Raw genomic sequence first — 20900 nt, 5'->3', positions numbered from 1 at the left:
TCATCTCTGTCGTCAGCGAGTGACCTGATAAAGATTTCCTTAAATACCTGGCTCTCAAAAGGCGAAAGAAAACAAACCAACAAATACACACTCTCTCTTTAAATTCCTTGAAAGCTATTTAAGCCCATGAGAATTGCAGCAGTGGCAGCCAGCACAACGGCGCAGCAATCAGAGCACACAATCAGATATGTGGAAGACGGGGTCTTTAATGCATATTCTGGCTCCAGCAAGCCACACCAGAAATGAAGGACCCTGACCACAAGCTGCTTCCTACAGCTGTTGAAATGAGGATAATAACATGTAAAAGATTGAAATTCACTGAAATTTAGCATCCTCTTTAACTAGACACCAGAGTCCCAAAATAGTTACCTAGGCAATTCACTAGATTCCTGGGTCTTCCTATTTCCATTTTCCATGATGTCCCTACGTAGCTTTTGTAGGATTTCTTACCAAGGTAAGGGTTAAGCTGGAGAAAATAATCACAGATCTTAATGTATTTATATATTATCTTACTAGAATATTAGTTCCGTTAAGGTAAGGAGTTTTCATTCATTGTTATTCTCTTCTAAAATTGTGCCTGATAAGGATAATAAATAACAGGTAACAAATGTATTTCAAAGTACTTCCTCATATAACCTAGGTTTTTGAAGTGATCCTTTAGTTTTACTTATATTAGCTTTCCAAATTTATGCATCTACCAAGAATATTCTCAGGCATTTCATCTGAGAATAAGGAAACATATTAGCATATCATATGTTACATGATGAACTACATTATCCTCATTGCTTCCAGTGACTTGGGGGGCATATCCAGAGTTAGACTAACTTGACCGTGGTGACATTTGCCCCTTAAATTTAGTTTTTATTGAATCATAGCTGGTGCTTGCAATATTATTAATATCTAACCTGAAATTTGAATTTAGGTGAGAATGAAATAGGCAAACTAAAAATATGCAGAGCAGATATTATTATTAAGAATTTACTTCCGTTAGAGCAGCTAAAATTCTTGAATCAATCTGCAAAAAAGAAAGGAAAAAATTATTTTGACATAATGAAAATTGAAATAGTACATGGTCATTGAGATATTTTATTATATTCTAGATAGCTATTCTGTCTCTCCTGTATTTTATTTCAAAATCATATGTTAAAAGAAGCAGGTTTTTAGGCTTAGAAAATTATAGGCTTTTATATTTTAGCATCCATAATACCACGATCATCAGGACATTTATGTACTTGCCTATAATTGAAGAAGGGAAAGCTTCAAATAACTAAAATATTACCAATCAAGTGTTATTCTAGGAACAGTTTCGGTTTTATTTCTCTCTCTGAGAAAAGTAAACAAGAAATATAGTGAACAGAACCCCTGGAGTTTTCTCTAAAATTTCACTAAGACAAAGAATGAGAGGAAACCACTTAGGAATAATAAAGTTGAGAAAGTTCTGGAAGAGAGGAAACTGTTGGAGGAAGAAAGTGAAACCTAAGTGCCTACTAAGGAGGCATAAAGAAACATGAATTCTCACAGAATCTTGGATAGACTTAGGAATGAGATACCAAGAATCTTGGAAGGCTGAGATCAGGTATGAACTGAAAACAAGGTTAGTTGAAAGGCTATAAAAAGAACACTTAGGGCCCACTGCCCAAACCCCTTTTTTTACTTTATTGTCTGAAGTTAATAAATTGGAGGGAAAACAAACATGTGATCATCAGCGTCAGGCAAGGACGGAGTAAAGTGTTATGCTTAACCAAGGAAATTAAATATGTAGAAACTCTGCAAATAGAATGGTGAGATCCTCCCAACCGCTCCTTCTTGGCTCAGCTCCTGTAACATCAGCAGTGTGTTTATTGCCCACTATTGAGGAAGATGGAAGATTCTTCCTGTGGATAAATTGAACTGTCCTGGGGGGAGAAGAGGAAATTATAGATGTTGATCTTTTTCCTAAAGAAAAAGTGAGCTGGCATCTTCTTCATTGCTGAATTCTCTAGTTGTTAGATTCTTTGTTAAAATGAACTGAGAATCTCCTTTGCCTGTAGTTTGTAGTTCTGAAATGTATAGCAGCCTATGTGTAATTGTATAAATAGATGTTATCATCATGAAAGAGTAAACTGGGGAAAACAGACAACAACAAAAATTCCATTTGTGTATTCTAAAAATATTCAGGTGCATGTATGAGATTGTGAATGTGCTTTTTAAAAAATATTGTATTTTAGAAATTATACTCACCTTTTGTGCATTATTGTCAGTGATGAGGCACATCACCCCATGTCTCTCAGTAGCTTCAGACAACAACCATTTTTAATGTTGCTCATGTATCTGTTGTTCAGCTAGGGGTTGGATGACATACTGAGGGACCTGGCTTCAAGTTGTATATGTTAGGTCCATGTCTGTTCCACATATCTCTTATTTGCCTTGAACCAGGGTATATTCTTTTCTTGGTCGTGACAGAGGTCCAGTGCTTACATAAACTGTGATGTCAAAAATGCCAAGAAACGGTTCCTGTTGCTCATGTCTGGTGTGGTAGCTGACTGAATTTAGGCTGATTCGATTCCCTTTTAACATGGCTTACTGTAGTAGTTTTTGTTCAGTTCTCTTAAATAAGCATATAACTATTAGCCTACTTATGAATGTCATGTTTTAAAATTGTCCTTTCTTGAAAAGGCAGGATGCAAATTATATGCTATATTTAGACTGGATGTTTTTTTCTTAGGTAAAATATTTTTGATTCTCTGTTGTTTGGCCAGAACGTACACATGAAATACTAAAAACTAATTTGACAGCAAGTAGACAGATGGAAGACTGAGAACATCTGCATCAAGGAATTAGGTGAATGGAATATTTAAGAAGCCACATAAAGTGACTATCAATTAGATAAGCCGAGAAGGGAGTAAGACTTTGTTGTTTTAGCTTTGCAGAAAATGTTTGCCTGTTTTTTGAAACCCATTGTTTTATGAATGTGTAGATGAATTTATTTATAATATATAGAATTTTTACCTTAACACAGAAGTCTACATTTTTCAAGATTTTGCTTCAATGTGTAGGTATATTCTTATTGCAGACTATCTCATTTCATTGTAGTGTAGTTTGCTTCTCATTAAATTGTATCAGAATGTAGCCTTTCATGGAAAAAATATTTACAAGTATTTTTTTGACTCATAAGAAATACCTGTTGTGTAGATACTATCATTATCCTCATTTTACAGAAGAGGAAACTAAGGGACATGTGGTAAATAACCTGCTCAAGGTCATGCAGAATGAAAGGTGGTGGAACTGGAAGTCAGTCTCTGTAGGTCTGGGTGACTCCAAGGTTATGTTCTTCATGACATAGCCACATCCTCCAGGACAGTAGTCCTCAAAGCTCAGTCCCACAGGCCTCTGGGAGTCCCCGAAACTATTTCAAGGGCCACAAGGTTACAAGTGTTTTTATAATAATATAAAACCATTATTTGCCTTTTTTATTTATTGACATTTGAAGCGGTGGTACAAAACACAGTAGTGGGTAAAGCCGCTGGCTCCTTAGCATAGATCAAGGCATTAGCACCAACCTGTACTAATAGTAATTGTATTCTACACTGCCGTGCATTTGCACTTCAGGAAAAACTTGTTTCACTTAAGAATGTCCTTGATGAAGTGGTAAAGATGATTAATTTAATCTTAACCTTTGAATCACATCTTTTTAATATTCTGTATGACTGAGCAGAAACACACACAAAGCACCTATGCTGTGTGCCAAAACCCATGCTTGTCTCAAGGAAAAACGTCATTGAGTTGTGAGCTGAACAAGCCACTTCTTTCATGGAACACCATTTTTACTTGAAAGAATAACTGACAGATAAACTGATTTGTAGGCTTGAGTATAGATGCTTCTCAACTTACAATGGGGTTACATCCCGGTAAACCCATCATGAATTGAAAATGTTCTAAGTTGAAAATGCTTTTAATACATCTAACTTCCCAACATCATAACTTAGCCCAGTCTACCTTATACACTTACTTTCCCCTACAGTTGGGCAATTAATTATCTTGAGTTTCATCTCAAGAGTAGTTGCTTTTTTCCTTTTTCTCATCAGAAGCAGGAGACACATTTTGTAGACACGATGGGATGCAAAAACACAAAACAGAATATCCAAAAAAAAACCACTGTTGACAGAGGTTACTGTAGAGTATCAGTTGTTTATCTTCTTTGTGGTGTGCTTGCTGGGAGCGTTGGCTTGCTGCCACTGCCCAGCCTCACGAGAGAGCAAAAAGTTTAACAACTTGTTCTAGAAAAATGTATAAAAGTACATGTGAGGACAGAGAATTGAAATTATATGTTTTTGAAAGTGTGTTCAGTGGTATACACTTGGTAGACAAAGAAGCAATTACTTTGGTTTCTACTGTTCTTAATCAGATATCAATATATTCATTTGAATTTAGTATGTCTTAAATCATTTGTAAGTTAGATGTTTGTTTGTACACTATTGATCGTGTTTACTGAGGTTAACATTCTAATATGATCGTTTTCTTCAGGACTATAGACCTTTATAAGTGATGCTCCAAGTTTTTCAGGAGTACAATAATTGTTTATTAGTTGATTACCTGCTTAATTGCCTAGTTTTCTCTTTTCATTGAACTCTGAGTAGAGTCTTGGAGTCTGTAGACTTACTTTACTAATGACAATTTGATTGACAGATATGTCATTTCCTGGGACCTGTGGACTGTCTATTTAGTCAGAGGTGAATGTTAAATGCAGTTCTATTCTTAGACCTACTTATAGGGTTTGATGATTGGATGCTAAAGGTAAAAATATCTGAATGTGTGTTTTTCTGAATATCTTTCTGCAGGATGACGTAGCTTTGCCAAAGATTTAGAAGCTAAGCAGAAAATGAGCTTAACATCCTGGTTTTTGGTGAGCAGTGGAGGCACTCGTCACAGGCTGCCACGAGAAATGATATTCGTTGGGAGAGATGACTGTGAGCTCATGTTGCAGGTAATTGTATCAGCCTTCTTAATATGTGTCTACTCAAAACCTGGAATTGGTATGAAATATGTTTCTACTTCTTTGGGAAAGAACACCACTTAGATTTGAACTTTCTGGCTCTCCCTCTTTTAGCTCTAGCTACCAGTTTAATTAATTTTCTCCCCTTCGAATCATTTAAAAATAAGTCGTGGGGATTAAATTTTGGAAAATGAGAGCTCAGCGTAGAGAAGTTTATTCTTAAGTAAGAAGTATCACATTATGCAGTTTTAAAATAAGACTTGTAAATAATTCATAAAGTTAGCATAGCATGAAGGAAAACTGAATTTTAACCACAGATACTTCAGTGATACTGATATTAGTTTAATTTATTTTAGCTGTGTTCATTACAATACCTTCCAGTAGTTTGAGCATAATTAAACATTGTTGGTATTTACTGAATTATGTATACAGGAGTTACTTTTAAAAGGTGCCTTTTAAAAGGTACCTTTAAGATGTTTTTGAGTAAAGTGATTAGCCAAAAAAATGTATCTTCGGATTTTTGAGAACTTAGCTATTTTAATAGGTAGACCCAGCAATCTAGAATAAAGTCTTATTCTCTTGCCCCCACCCCATTTTTTTGTTCAGAACTGTAAACAAGTATTTAGAGTAGAAATGTTTATTAGGCTAGCGCTTCTCAACTGGGGGGATCCTGCCTATCCCTTTGGCCCCCCATCTCACACACCTCTCCAATATCTGGAGACATCGTGGCTGTTACACATGGCGGGAGTTGGAGGTGATTGCTGCTGATGTCTAGTAGGTGGAGGTCAAGAGGCCAGGGCGCTGTTAACATCCTGCAGTGTACAGTGTACTTCTTCTCGCCCCCGCCAGACACACACAAGAACTATCTGGCCTAAAATATCAATAGTGCTGAGATTGAGAAACCCTGAATTATTCCTAGAAGAATCAAATTTGCATGGGATTATTACATGTTTGCTTTAAAGAACTTACAATTTTGAGACAATTAAAGTAAAGCCACTACACAGTTTTTGAGTTTATAAGTAAGTTGCACATACAGTGACAAATTCAGTTAGAGAAACTGAATAGTACAGAGATTTTTCTGAGCTCCTCAGTGAGATAGAGTGGTGAGCATGGCCACCAAGAAAAAGGCAGTAATGATTCTGTTTGGATATAGGCCCATTGGAACTGGACCACATTTTAAGTTCAGATGTGGGGAACTTATTCATCAAAGAGTGGAAGGCGTTGCTTCCCATGTATCTTCTCAGTTGTGGGAATGGCTGTTAGGAGCTTGCCAATAGCTGCTCTTTCATGGAGATAAGGAATCTTAAGAGACATGACTGGTTAGGTGTCTGTCCCCTGGACTACGTGTAACAAATGGAAGTTGTCTGACACATTGTGAAGCTGAAGGGAAGAAGCCGAGAGTCCAAGAAGACCAACATGGGTTCCAGTTCACAGGACACAGTACCAGAGAGGAAAGAGCTACACAAAGAAAGAACTCTGCAGAAGGTCACTTTCGAGTATGCAATTGAGTACTGATCTGCACGTGTATGTGGAGAAACTACCCAAGGGCAGGGAAAAAAGCACTCAGAAAGATCGAGGTTAACAGGATCAGGAATGGGGCCTCCTCACAGCCAGACTGGAAACCTTGTGATTCACAGGGCATTTGACTCTACTTCCTCAGTAGTGGGGAATAATTGACCCCAGACTGAGTCCTCCTCTCACTTAAGTCTTAAAAACAGTACCCAGAAGGATCACACTGTTTTCAAGTAACTTAACTGTGTCCCCGAACAAAGCTCAGGAATATTTATAAGAATACAGAAATATTCAGCACCCAAAAGAAAAAATTTACAGTGTCTGGTATCCAATAAAAAATTAGCAGGCTTGTAAAGAAGCAGAAAAATGTGACCTGTAATGAAGACTGATAAAAGATATTTTGTTTCTGAAGAATTTAGCAAAATAAAAAAATGGCAAAAACAATCTTGAAGAAGAATAAAGTTGGAGAACTCACGGTTCTTGATTTCAAAACTTTATTACAAAGTTAGCAATACTGGCATAGGGTAGACATACAGACAAATGGAAAAGAATGGAGAATACAGAAATAAACCCAAATATCTATGGCTGTTAAGGTTTGAATTGTGTCCCCACAAAAGATATATTGAAGTCCTAATCTCTCATACCTGGGAGTGTGACCTTATTTGGAAATAGATGTTGAGGACAGAATCAAGTCAAGATGAAATCATTAGGGTGGGTTCTTATAAAAATGTAAACAGAGATTGGAGTTACAGTAGCAGAAGCCAAAGAATACCTAAAGCTACCAGAAGCTTGAAGAGGTGAGGAAGGACCCTTGTGTAGAAGTTTCAGAAGAAATAACAACTCTGCCAACAGCTTGATTTCAGAATTCTGGACTGCAGAACTGTGTGAGAATAAACTTGTGTTGTTTGAAGCCTGGCTTGTGGTCCTTTGTTATGGGAGCCCTAGGCCTACGGTGACCAAATGATTTTTGACAAGAATGCCAAGTCCATTCAGTGGAGAAAAGAATAGTGTCTTCAACAGATGAAGCTGTATTTCCACATGGAAAAGAATGAAGTTGGATCCCTACCTCACATCATATAGAAAAATTAACTCAAAATAGATCAATGGCATAAATGTAAGAGCTAAAGCCATAAAACTCTGAGAGGAAAACATCAGGTTACATTTTCATGACCTTGGATTTGGCAGTGTTGTCTTAGATATGATACCAACAGTACAGGCAGCCAAAGAAAAAGTAGGTAAATTGGACTTCTTCAAAATTTAAAACTTGCGTATTTTAAGGACACTATCAAGAGAGTAAAAAACTCACAGTGGGAGAAAGTATTTGCAAAATCATATATATCTTATAAAGGTTTAATATTCAGAGTATATAAGAAACTCCTACAACTCAACAACAAAAGACAAACCAGCTTACTTAAAAAATGGGCAGAATACCTGACTAGACACTTCTCTAAAAGAAGATATAAAAATCGCCAATAAGTTCATGAACAGATGCTCAACATCATTTCTCATTAAGAAGTGCAAATCAAAAGCACAATGAGATATCATTTCACATCTCTTAGGATGGCTGTATTTAAAAAAAATGTTAGTGACAGTGTGGAGGAATCAAAGTTCTGGTGGGAATATAAAATGGTGTAGCTGCTATGGAAAAGCTTAGTAGTTACTCAAAAATCTAAACATTGAATTACCGTATTACCTAGCAACTCCACTTCTAGGTATATACCCGAAATAATTGACACCCAAGACTCAGATACCTATATGTCATTGTTCGTTGTAACGTTATTCACAGTAGCTAAAAGTTGAAAACAGTGCAAATGTCTAGCAAAAGATGAATGGATCAAAATGCAGTATATACATGTACTGAGTTATTATTCGGCTATAAAAAAAGAATGAAGATCTCATACATGCTGCAGCAGAAATGAACCTTGAAAATATTGTGCTAGGTGAGATAAGCCAGATACAAAGGACAAATATTGTATGATTTCACATTGAAGAAATATCTGGAACAGACAAATTCAGAGAGACATGAAATACATTAGCAGTGACCAGGGACTGAGGAAAGTGGGGAAGCTTAAGAGTTATAGAGTTTCTGTTTGGTGTAATGAAAAAATTTTGGAAATAAATCATGGCGATTCTTGCACAACATAGTAAATTTAATTAATGCCACTGAATTGTACACTTAAAAATAGTGTAAATGGCAAATATTATATTGTATATATTTACCACCGTAAAAACAACAACAAAAAGAAATCAATGGCAACAGAATTTTTAAATATCTTTGAGTTGATTCAGGTATCATAATTGGAATACTGACTTTGTAAGAGAAATTTAAAGTAAAAATCAGTATCTTTGTAATGAGCAGAAACCTATATTATAATGCTATAAAAAATTAAAATAACATTTTAATTTAAACTTCATCATTCCTGGTGTGGGCATCAGTTCTATTTATGACTTTTTAATTTTTGTTTTATTTTTAAAATAGAATATAAACTCATTGAAGAAGCTCCATGATCAGTCAAGAGAAAAAGTAGTTTGGGCCTATTCTTTAGACTCCCCTCATAAAGATGTGTCTGTCCTTTATCTGATAGCAGCACACTTTTTAGCACTCCCCTAGACAATGTGTATTCTCTGAAAAAGGTTCATGATTATATTGGCATAGTGATCATCTGATACTCTGAATAGATGGTACAAATGAATGGAGCTGTTCTTGGCATAGACAGACACATCTTGTGTACAGGAGTGGGAATAAATATTTGCAAATTGTATTTAGATTTTAAATAATTTGTTTTTAATTTAATCTCTTGTATATTAGTAAATTAAATGAATTATTTAAAACTTACTGTTCTCTTTATGTCCTTTCTGGGAATAATCTGATTTGGGTTAAGTTTAGAAAAGAGAATTTTGCAAAAATATAAATGTAAAATAAGTTAGAAAGATTAGAGGTCTGTCATTGATATTTACATTTTAAGGCTTTACATATCTTAAATGGATCTACATTAGTTAGGTCATTGTGATAATTATAATCGTTAGAAGTACAAATACTATTTCATTGCTTTTTAATGAGCAAATGAAAGATCTAAAATTTGGTTAAATTAATTTTGCATTTATGGTTTAAAACCCTCCATTTTTATCATATATTAAACCAGTTGTTGGGTTTTAGAATCTCTGCTTCTGAGTAATTTTAAATAGTTTTTTTACCTGTAAAGATTTCAAGTACAAATTGATTTACTGGCATTAAAAAAAATATTTTGATGATAATATGACTTAAAACCCAATGTAAAAAGGAAACAAATGTTCCATAAGGTGTATGACTTGTTAATTACAATTAATTTTTTGATAATTTATGACCAAAAATAAGTTTTTTGAGTTTTATGTTTTATGTTTCTTTATCTCATTGCAACAACAACAAAAAGTATCCTAAAGAATGTGGTCATTGAGAAGAAAATATGTTTGTATATTAAGGAGTAGGTGATTAAACAAGAGATTCTAGAATTTTAATTTTATTTCAGGCACTTACCTTGGAAGCCACTGGCCAATTAATTAGACTTGCTGTGCTTGTTTGACTTGCTATAGCAAGATGATTCTGTTGTGTTTCATAAGACATGTGCAAAATAAACCTTAGCTATGGATGGAAGGTGTTAAGTATAATTATTGGCTGAAAATTATACTTTTTTTGTGTTGAGTAATACACTAGTAGTACTACGATTAAAAGAACTTTGCATTTGAATGATATGTTCTACTTCTCGATGTTCCTGTATGTTATTTCAGTTCCTCTCAACAATTTTCTGAAAGATACGATCATCCCAGCTTTATACATGGTAAAACTAAGATTCAGAAAGACTTAGTGACTGGGCCAGTCTCACATAACCATGAAGTAGTGGAGGCTACTATTAGAACCATGGTAATCTTGGCTCAAAGTCTAATAATCTTTCTCTTCTACCACTCTGCTGCATTCATGTAACCTAAAATTGGTTTGATAACTTAATTCTCATGCTAGTAAACATGCATAGACTTTCATTACAATAAATTGAATCCCTCTTTGTACAAATAGATTTACATTTTAAGAAATTTCTATCTAAATTCTAATTTTAGCTTCATAAAATTTTTAATCACACCAGCGGTTGAATTTATCTATTTTGAAAAACATCATCATTCTAATTAAACATGTTTTTCCTGATACATAATAGAAACTATAATGAAATTATATTTGAAATTATATCAAAATTATATTTTAATTTTAATTTTCATACTGATGTAGGAACAGTCCCCAGAAGGACAATGGAATATATTTTGAGATCATAGGTAACTTATTTTCATTCGTCCTTTGGGACACATTGCAAAAGATAAATAATTTACTGCAGTTGTAAAAATGCAACGGGGTTTTAAAGACTTTTTCAGCTACAGTATCTTTTAAAACAATTTAAAGATGGTGATGACACACAGTGGCAACCTTTCTAAGTTTTTCTTAGCATATGTATCCATATATTGTTTCTGTGTCTTTTTCTCCCTCTTAGATCTTTAGTAGGAAGAAATACTATAAGACGTAATAATGTTAAAAAAGTAACCATTTCATAACCAAGGCATATATGACACATGTCAGGTGTCATTTGTACCATGTCATTTGTACAGGTAATCATTTGTACCATGTCATGTTAGTTTTTATTTAGAAATTAGTTGAGTCCTTGATGCTTTTTCATTGTGCCTGGTCTGAAATTATTTTTATGTCTTGACTTTATTTGATGGCAGGCTTTTTCTTCTTCGTTTGTTTCTTTGTTTTTGGAGGAAAGGAAGTGTTTCTTTAACAAATGAAAAAGTGTTTTTCCTTTCTTTTAATACTTTTATTTTTCAAAATTTTCTGAGTTTATAATTATCTGAGAGTCAGGTTTTTTGCTTGTTCGTTTTGGTTCTGTTGTTTTAAGCCACCTAGTTTGTGGGTTTTTTAAAAGTTAGTCTGAATTTTGTAACTTAAGTACTTTGGCTATTTTATTATCTAGAAAACGTTTCTACTTCATTCTTTATGAAATGAGATTGGCCAAATAGCATGCACTTAATTTCCAACAAACCTTTATTAAGCACCTCCTGTGTCCTAGGCACTATGCTAGGTGCTGTGGAGTCGCTATATATACAGATAGGGTCTCTGTCCTTGCAGGCTTAAGAGTCTAATGGAAAGAGATGTGTGTGTGAACAAGTATAAACAGTTTGACGCAGGACAGTGATGGGAGTTGGTGTGGGGTGCACAAAAGAGAGATTGGTCATTTCTACCTACAAGAAAATGTGGGGATGAGAAATCTGGAAAGACTTCATGGAGGAGATGGCTTGAGCTGAATAATCTGAAAAGATGAATAAATGATTTCTGGAAGGTTAGAGTGTGGTTGAGTGCATGATGTTGGCAATAGAGTGACATTTGTGTCTGTTTACATATTTAAAGTAGTTCCTCATAGTGTATGTATGGGATGCGAAGGCAAACAGTTTGAGAGTTTAAGGCAAGGGAGTTAGAAGAGGCCAGATTTTGGGGGCCTTGTGTGCTGTGTTAAAGATACCATATTTTACCTTAGCCAGTAAGACCCCTGGGGAGCTTTTACACAGGGCACTATTGCTTTTCCTGATTCCACGTGGCATCCTCACTCCTTCACTCCTCAGTCCCAAAGTTGGAGTGGCATCTCGACTCTGCATTCTGTTGTTGTTGTTGTCGTTGTTGTTGTTGTTGTCGTTGTTGTCTTTAGCATGTGCTGCATTTTCTCATAGGTGTTCTTGTACTTATTTACCCCCATAACCAATTTGAGAGCAGGGCGAATATTAGATTCGGGATTTCCAGGTTTCTCGTAATCGTGAACTTAGTGACGTGGTATCTCCTAATCATTTCCTCCTCAGACCATTTTTTCTCCATATCTGGTCTGTGTCGACCACTTCCCTCAAAAGCTGCTATTCCCTGGCTCCATGAGGTGCCATTTGACTTATTTCCCACATCTATCAGTAACTTTTCACTTTCCTTTGTGATTTGTTTTCTCAACTCTCATTTTGATTTTTCCCCTTGAATTTCGCTACACTGTTCTAAGGACTTTTGCTCTTTATTTATAGTCTCCTCACAGAGAGATTATTTATGACGATGCAGTCACTGTTTATTGCGAGCCTACGTATACTTGAAATTTCACTCTCCTCACAACATGTAGAGATTTTTGTCTTTTCTTCAACTTGATAAGTCCGTAAGAAATTATTTTTTCTAGTGATACTACATTTGCTTTTTATCACCCTAATCAAATATAGTACATAATTAGTTTAAACAGAGCAACAAGTTAAAGTACAATAATAAAACCAAAATGAAGTTTAGGCAATTTTTAGACTTAATGCAGATGTTTTACAGTGCTTCCATCTGTAATTTGCCATAACAGTTAGTTTTTCAGGTAAGCTGTAGAGAAGTGATGACGATACTATTGTTTATAAATTCCTCTTAATTCTGAGATTTATGATTTGTCCTAGAGAAATTGAGATTTCAGAGAAAACAAAATAAAACCAGGAAACAACTTTTAAAACTTTTAAGAACAAGAGTGTAAATATGGTTAATATTTAGGTTTTGTTGGAAGATTGTTTTAGATCACGCACTGCTTCTTCCTAGCATGAGTTACTGTGATGTAGAGGTTTATATTGTAGAAGGATAGACTAAAACTTTTTCAGTATGGAGTTTAAGCTGACTGGGGAAGGACTTGTAGTTTTCCTAATATTTGTTTGGAAAGGATCATAGCAATTAGGATTTACATCTGCATTGTTATCAGTCTTCATTTTGTTTGTGTGGCTCTGTTTGTTTGCTTTAGCTATAAATGTCAGAGGTTAACACTTCTGCTAAATGTCCTTATTTTTGTCTTGCCTGTTGTCTTTGTCCCTAGAGACTCCTTCTTAAATAGTCTGACTTTTTTCCATTGTTATCCTTTATTATGTGTATATGCAAATCCCTGTCAGTGTGATGGTTAGGTTTTGGGGGAGGGGAGCCATTCTATAATTCTATGAATTTTAGTTCTCAGTTTTTCAGTGGGGCTGTGACCTTCATAGGTGCATCTAGCTTGTTTTGTTGTCGTCCTCATCCTTTGGTGAGACAGGAAGGCTAGAGGAGGCTGGAGTTGAGTATTTCCATTATCTCATATCAGTTAGACTCTGGTAAAGCCTATGTTGATTGAGCTCTGATAAAATAGTTTTCCTTGATGGCAGGTGATTGGTGAGGAGAACAGAATGTTTTGGGTGCATTTCAGTATGGCTGAAGGAGAAGATTTTTCTCCTGTTTTTGCCCTGAGATCCTTGTGGGCTTTCTGGAGGTATAAAACTCATGAAAAAAAATGGATGTCCCCTCAAGACTGTGCCCCTGGGTGTTTTCATCTCTTTAGCTAGTTCACACTCAAGTCTCTAGCAATTAGTCACGTTACTTTTAAGTTTTCCTACCAGCTGCTGGCTGCAGCTTCTGCTCCCAGTAAGCTGCGATTCTCTGTATGTGCCTTTCTCTCCAGGTCCCAGGTTGGCATTTGGCTCCAATTCTCTGATGAAAACAAGATGAGTTCTTGATTTTCAGTTTGGTCAACTTTTTTGTGTTGTGAGGATGGAAATGATGACCTCCAAGCTCTTTGTTTGTTGGACTGGAAACTGGAAATCATGTGTCCTTTTCATTTTGGAGACTTCCTTTGCTTTTCAGTATACCGAGGTTCACACAGTAACCCTGTAATGAACGGTCATTGAGTTCAGATTCAGGGGTGCTCAGACTGTTCCTTCCTGTGACTATACTGCATATGTTTCCTTTCAGTAAAAGTTTCCACAGGCTTTTAGTTTATCTTTCAGATGCTATATCATCTGTAGACAGCTCACTAAGGGGATGGGGGCGGGGCGGTTTGGAGAGATCCTTTTTGTGATGTTTTCTCTCTCTCTCAGAGTTCTTTCATGAATTCTAGTTTTACAACCCATGTTTTAAGTGGGGATGATTTTTTTCAGGAACATGGCACATTGTGTTCCTTTTCTCTAATCTTTGGCCTCCTTATACAATTTATGTTACAGTTTTTGGCATTAAAAGAAGAAAATCATATAGGGTAATTTTCGTTTTACAACGAGATACATAAAATCAGATGACTTCCATATAACATTTTGAAATTATAAAAAAATTATACATTCAACAAAGTCAGCTGATTTAAATTCTCTCAAATGTAGAGCTTGTCAATTTGGTAGAAAAGAATGTCTTAACATTATGGCTGCTTTCCTCTTTGGAGAGTGGTGCCCAATTTGCATTGTATAGTAAAAGTTTAAATATCATTTAACCTGCTTTTACTTTGATATTTCCCTATATTTATCTATTATCTTATTAATACAAAGCATCTAGCCAAAAATCATTGTTTCTTATTTATGCTGGTATTTTTTTAAATTTATTAACTTTAAAAAAATTCCTTCAGTCTCGTAGTGTGGATAAGCAACATGCCGTGATCAATTACGACGCCTCTGCAGATGAACATTTGGTGAAAGATTTGGGCAGCCTAAATGGGGTAAGTTAAGAGTTTATTTTCTGTCTTATTTGAATATCAGTTTAATGTAAGAAGACGTATCAGATTACATTTTTTGTTGGCATTGTATTTCTTTTTCTTAAGTTTGCATTTTACTTTTAAATGGCTACTTGGTTCATAGCACTTTGGGAACCGTACAGTAAAATGTGAAACTAGCCCATGTTCCCAGGGAGCCGTGTAGGCAGTAAATACTTAGAAGGATTCAGGAGGTCGTTGGTTATTATCTGTACTGTTTTAAAAAGTCTTCTTTAGGAGATTAGATGAAAGTTTGACCTCACTGAATGGCTTAAATTTGTATGTGGGAAAACACATGACAGTAAGAAAGCAAAAAAAAAAAAAAAAGCACTCTTGGGAGACAGAAGTGTGGGTTAACTGTAGAAAATAAAGGTGGAAACATGGTTCGGTACCAGGTGGTGGAGGGCCTGGGACCTCCTGTACTGGAATGAAAGAAAGCGAAGCACATCCATGTACCTTAACAAATTCCACATTGCAGCTTCGGATTCCTACTTTGAAAATATTTTTTGTGTAACTACAGTGGATTTTTTCCTAATTCATTTGATCTTTTCACATTGGAAGAATATAATTAGCTGCAGAATAAGAGAATACTGAAGTTTGAATAACTTATCTTATTCTCAGTTTTCTTATGGGTCTGCTCACATAAGACAATATAGTATTGTTCATATCTGTTTTGTTGACTGTCTTTAAGTGAATGTAACAGAAACTAAATATATCCCAAGTGCTTCTGACTGCTCTTGCTTCTCAAAACATACATTCACAGAAATTTGGCAAATATAGCAAAACTTTTTTTTTGTTCCGATTTGGCCTGCCACTAAAGGACTTTTGTATTTATTCTTTGAGATACTTTTTTTGTAGGTATGTTTTGCTGTTGGTTTAATTCATTTCTTTATTTATTTCTCATAGCATAGAATTAAGTCTAAATTCTTCAGGTTTTAACGGAAATATCTCACATTGGGCATCACCCACATTTCCAGATTCATGTTCCATCACGCTTTCTCTTGTCATACCTCCGAAACAGTAGTTTCATACTATGCCGTCTCCTCCAAAGAATTTGTTAGATTTTCCTTAGCCTAGTACTTCTCCCATCTGCCTTGTAATTTATAAAATTTGTACATATATTTAAAAGTAAAACCCAAATTTCACTTTTTTTTCCCCGAAGGGAGCAAAGAAAAGGTGCTCAGGAATATTATCTTGCTGATGTTATGTTGAATGGATTGAAGTAGAGAGAAATAGGCAGACTAGGTGCAGACTTTTAACATGAGGGATAAAGTAAGCAGTATTGATTTCCAGCTCCTATCTGCAGAATTATTCTCATCTTCTCCACACCTATAAACCTTTGTTTTAATCTGTTTTGGGTGCTTGATTATCAGCCTTGTATTAAATCTACTTTTGCACTATCTGTCACTGTACTGCTTTATGAGCTCCTAACAATTCATGTGACCTTTGCTTCTATAAATAATGCTGCAGTGCCCAGCTCAGAGTTCTGCATGGCTCATGAACCCACTAGATCTTTTTCGAGTGGAATTGAATTAATTTTCTATATGAAGGCCTTTACAGGAAAAACTCTTTAACTACTTTTTTATGTTGAATATTTTAACAATGTTACATTCTATTTTTAAGCTTAGAAAGTTTCATCTTGACCACAGTGTTGTTCAGAGATGTCTTTACATTGTTATCTCGGAAAATAATAAGTGAGAAATACATCACAGTGTGATTTTTAAGAGCCTGTGATCAAATGTAAAACTTATTTGGTGTTGGTTGTAAAAGAAGTCAAGTGAGGTGTTAATTTCTAAGTTTCTCTAGGCTGACCTTTCTCAAAATTTGATTATATTCAATAATTTTATGAAATATAATAACTCACAGAGAGCAATATCTACATTTTGAACTTGAAATCAGGACCTGGATTTACATCTCAATCTGTAATTTACCAGCAGTTAACCTAGGACAAATCACGTAATCTCTCTGAACTTCAGTTTCCTCCTATGTATTCATATTAGTTCCCAAAGCTGTATGAAAATATAGAGTTGAAGTTTATAAATTTGAAGACTCCATGTAAAATTTAATCACCTTGTTTTAGCTTTAAAACAGTGAAATGATAATTCTTGCTCTATAATATTATGAGGATTAAATGTGACAATACACACGGGATATGTGCCTGTTACAGAACGTGAAAGCATTATACAAATGATAAATGTACTGTCACCCAAATGACAGTGTAGGCAATATGCCAGAACTGACTTTGGCAGCCAAAGCCCGTGAGGTACCAACTGTCATGCATTTTATTCCTAAGAGAATTTGGAGACTATTGTTCACAGACTACTTAATATTCATATAATTCTTGAAATTTGAACATCAGGTTAAAAGTAGTAATTTCAGAATTAACGGGGACACACGTAGTGGTTATGAGCCCAACTTGAATTCATACTAGTAGTTTAACCTTGAGTAGGTTACATAATTTTTCTGTTCCTCATTTTTTTTTTTTAATTGAAATAGTAAAATGATAGTCCTCTCAGGTCATTGTGAAGCCATAAATAAGTTAATAATTTTAAACACTTTTAATAGTAACCATTCATAAGTAAGTGTTAGCTCTTGTTACGGTAAGAAAAGCAGTTAAAACAGGTTTAGCACCCTGTAGCCTATATACTTTTCAATAAATACACTTATATTTTTTTAAAGCACTTACCAACTCAACTCAATTTATAAATAACTCTACCTGTGACCACTTCCACTCCTTCTCCCTTTCATTTTACTCTAAAATATACTCTCAAGGGACCTAGGTCTACACGTGATGTTATTGCTGCCAGGAACAAGGTCGCTCTGCCGGGGAGGCCGCTGGTTCTGTCGCTGGTGCTGCAGTGGGTCACATCCCTGCACGCCCCTTGGGAACCTCGTCTGCCTTCATTGCTTCCTGCCGCCTCCCTCCCCTGGAGCACGTGGGCCCCAGGCTACCCACGGTACCACACCTGTCACTCCGGCTCGCCTCTTGTTACTAGGCTACCCACTCGGCTCCCTGTGTCCCAGCCCCTGCCAAGTCCCCCTGTCACTCTGGAGTTCCTGTGTGGGGTGGGGAGGACGGAAGGGGATGGTTCTGGAGGAAGAGACTGGTCACAGGCGGTGGGAGCGAGGCGGTTGTGCTACTGGCCACATAGTTCAGATTTCCAGGCACATTAATGTAATATATATGGTGGTTACATGATTTTACACTGTCAATTATGAAATTTAGTTGTACGTAAACTAAATTGGCATTTATCTGGTTCGGTTGCTTTTGTGAGGTTAGTGGGGTGCATGGGAGAGTTTGAGGAGCTTTCCTGGCTGGGGCACCTGAGCTTCCTTGATGTGACGAGGACATGAGATTTGTAGTTCTGAGACCAGAATTTGAATCCCAGCAATTCCACTTCTGAACTCTGAAATCTTGATTGTGACTTCACTCTCTGCCTCGCTGTCCTCATGTGTTCTACCTACCGTTGATATAAGAAACAAAATCTATTTTTCTTTTCATATTTAACTTATTAACATGTTTTATAGTTGCTTCAATAAAATGATTTGTTGAGTGTGTTCCTCTTTGACTGTTTTCCCCCCAGATGTTTTCACTTGCATTTTTGTGAGCTGAAACTATGTGTCTGGCTCATATTTCTAAGCCTTTTTAGACCTCAGGGAAGGTTTCAGTTATAACTGCCAGCATGTTAAAATTATATGTTTTTTGATCTCCGAAGTACCCGGTACATATATTAAACATTCAATAAGTACTTAATATTTAAGAGAGTTGAGCAATCCTAAGCCTCAAAATTAATCTTATAGGTAGGTCATTTTCGGCATACGGGGTAAATAATGGTGTTTTACATCAAGACAGTTTTAAATAAAATTAGCTTAGAACTGTGGCATTCTGACACAGTATGCCTAATTGTTTATCTTGTGCTACCAAGCATTAGTGAATTAATATTTTCTTTTGTTCATCTCTTTTCTATCATTTTCCTCAGCTTTTCTGTTTTGTAATTATACGTAGAATACTTCGGTACACTCAAGATAGAAGTTTTAAAACACTCTAAAATGTTTGTTTTGGAAATGAACTTGAAATTAGAGTTTATAAATGTCTGAAGCCTTTGAATTTTCTTTATATTAACAGTTCAACCTTTCTGTGAAGCATGTTGGAAGCTTGTGATTTAGGATTACTCATAAATCACACCAAGTTGTGATATCAAGTTTTAGTAGTATTCAACTGTCTCCATATTATCTGCGGTTGAGATAAAGATTGCAGCTTCTTCTAAAATTTTTTTGTAGACTTAAAGAATGATTCTGTGACATATTACAAAGTGTCGGTTATGCATAGGCACTTGAGAATATGACCATAATAACATAATCCCCTTATACATTTTACTGTACATCATTCAGGGCCCTTCTAAACTTCCCCACCACGGAGGGACCCTTCCCAGGTATTATGGCCAGCTCAAATCCAATGATATAGAAAATAGAAATCAAAAGGAAAGAATAAAGTAATTTTTAAAGTTTCCACTTATTGAAAAAAATGTCGGGTATTTATATGATAATCTGCATTCTGGGCAATTAAGTATAACATTGTTCTATGCTCTATAAATCTAGCAAATTCTAGGTCTTTATCTTCTAGTATGCCAGGAATAATAGCCATCATCATTTATTATATGTGTCCTATTACAAATAACTTATAGAAATTAGCATAAAAGGATAATGAAAAACAACTTGAAATTTTAGTAAAACATTAGAGATGACATAGTTTTCTGGTTATGAAAGGTACATAATACATAAAATATCTAATGTTCTTTAAATGCCACTAATACTCATCAGTTGTCAGGCATTCACCTGGGAGATATAGATAGATAGATTCGTTTTATTAATGTCGAATTCAAATTTCAAGTACATCCCCAGCTGATATCTAGTTTATCATTACTTTTAGTTCTTGCTCTTGCACTGTCAAAATGCGTTATCTTAAAGACTTTAACAGCTTAAAATGCTATTAAGAGGATGGCCATCTTCTTCCACAGTTGTAAAACATTTCTTATTTTTCAGTTTATAAACAACAGAAGATTAGTCTACTAATTTTATTTCTACATCATCTCTTTCCTTCTAATTATCTTTACATAGATACCTTCCTTGAGCATTAGTCCACTAAAAAACTAATCAAATAAATGTTGAAACACAAATACCAAAAACTGTCAAAATTTCTTTTAAAATACGCAATGGTTTAGGTTCTTATTGAAAACTATTGCATGATCTTTCTTATTGAATGGCTAACTGGATGAAAAATACCCTATATATTTTTTGTTCTTGGAAACAGTCTTTTCTTGCATTAGAGAAAATTCTTACATTAGAGGAAATTTATCTAGAATTATCTTCATTTGAAGACTCATGGTCTGATATTTTGCTGACATTATCAGTTTTGTCATTGTTATACTAGAGTGCTGCCGTCTTTTATAATCTTATAATTGTGAAATATCTTCCTGTCTATTTTCTTCTCCTTGCCTTTATGGATGCTAAATGAAAAATATTGAATTCTCAGTTGTGTTCTTTGGAAGCTAAAAAAGAAAAAGACAATGATAGTGTCACCAGATGTCTTTTATATTTTCTTGGAAAGATGGCGCAATATTTTGGGCGGTGCAGTAAGAAAGCTGAAAGTTGCTGCAATAAATGATGATTTATTTCATAATTGCATCATCCTGCTGTGTCTCTGCATTGCACTACAGTAACTACTAGCTATATATGGCTATTGAGCACTTGAAATGTGAATGTTCTAAAAAAAGTACAAAAAAAAGAGTGTAAAATGTCTTGTTAATTTTCATATTGAATATTTGTTGAAATGGTACTATTTTGGACATATGGGTTAAATTAAAATTTCATTAAAA

General features: G+C 35.1%; 1 protein-coding gene across 1 annotated transcript in view; it reads left to right on the top strand.

Annotated features, from left to right (window-relative positions):
* The window catches only part of CEP170 (centrosomal protein 170), a 118689-nt gene that overhangs the window by 26762 nt on the left and 71027 nt on the right, over window positions 1-20900 (top strand). The window contains 2 exon segments of the mRNA XM_039883226.1: window positions 4818-4963; window positions 14902-14991. Of these exon segments, the coding sequence (XP_039739160.1) occupies window positions 4859-4963; window positions 14902-14991 (195 nt within the window). The 5' untranslated portion in view covers window positions 4818-4858.

This window comes from Pteropus medius, unplaced genomic scaffold, assembly GCF_902729225.1.
Source record: "Pteropus medius unplaced genomic scaffold, Ma_sr-lr_union100, whole genome shotgun sequence".
NCBI classification, from domain to species: domain Eukaryota; kingdom Metazoa; phylum Chordata; class Mammalia; order Chiroptera; family Pteropodidae; genus Pteropus; species Pteropus medius.
This window is presented reverse-complemented; position numbering and strand designations above follow the sequence as displayed.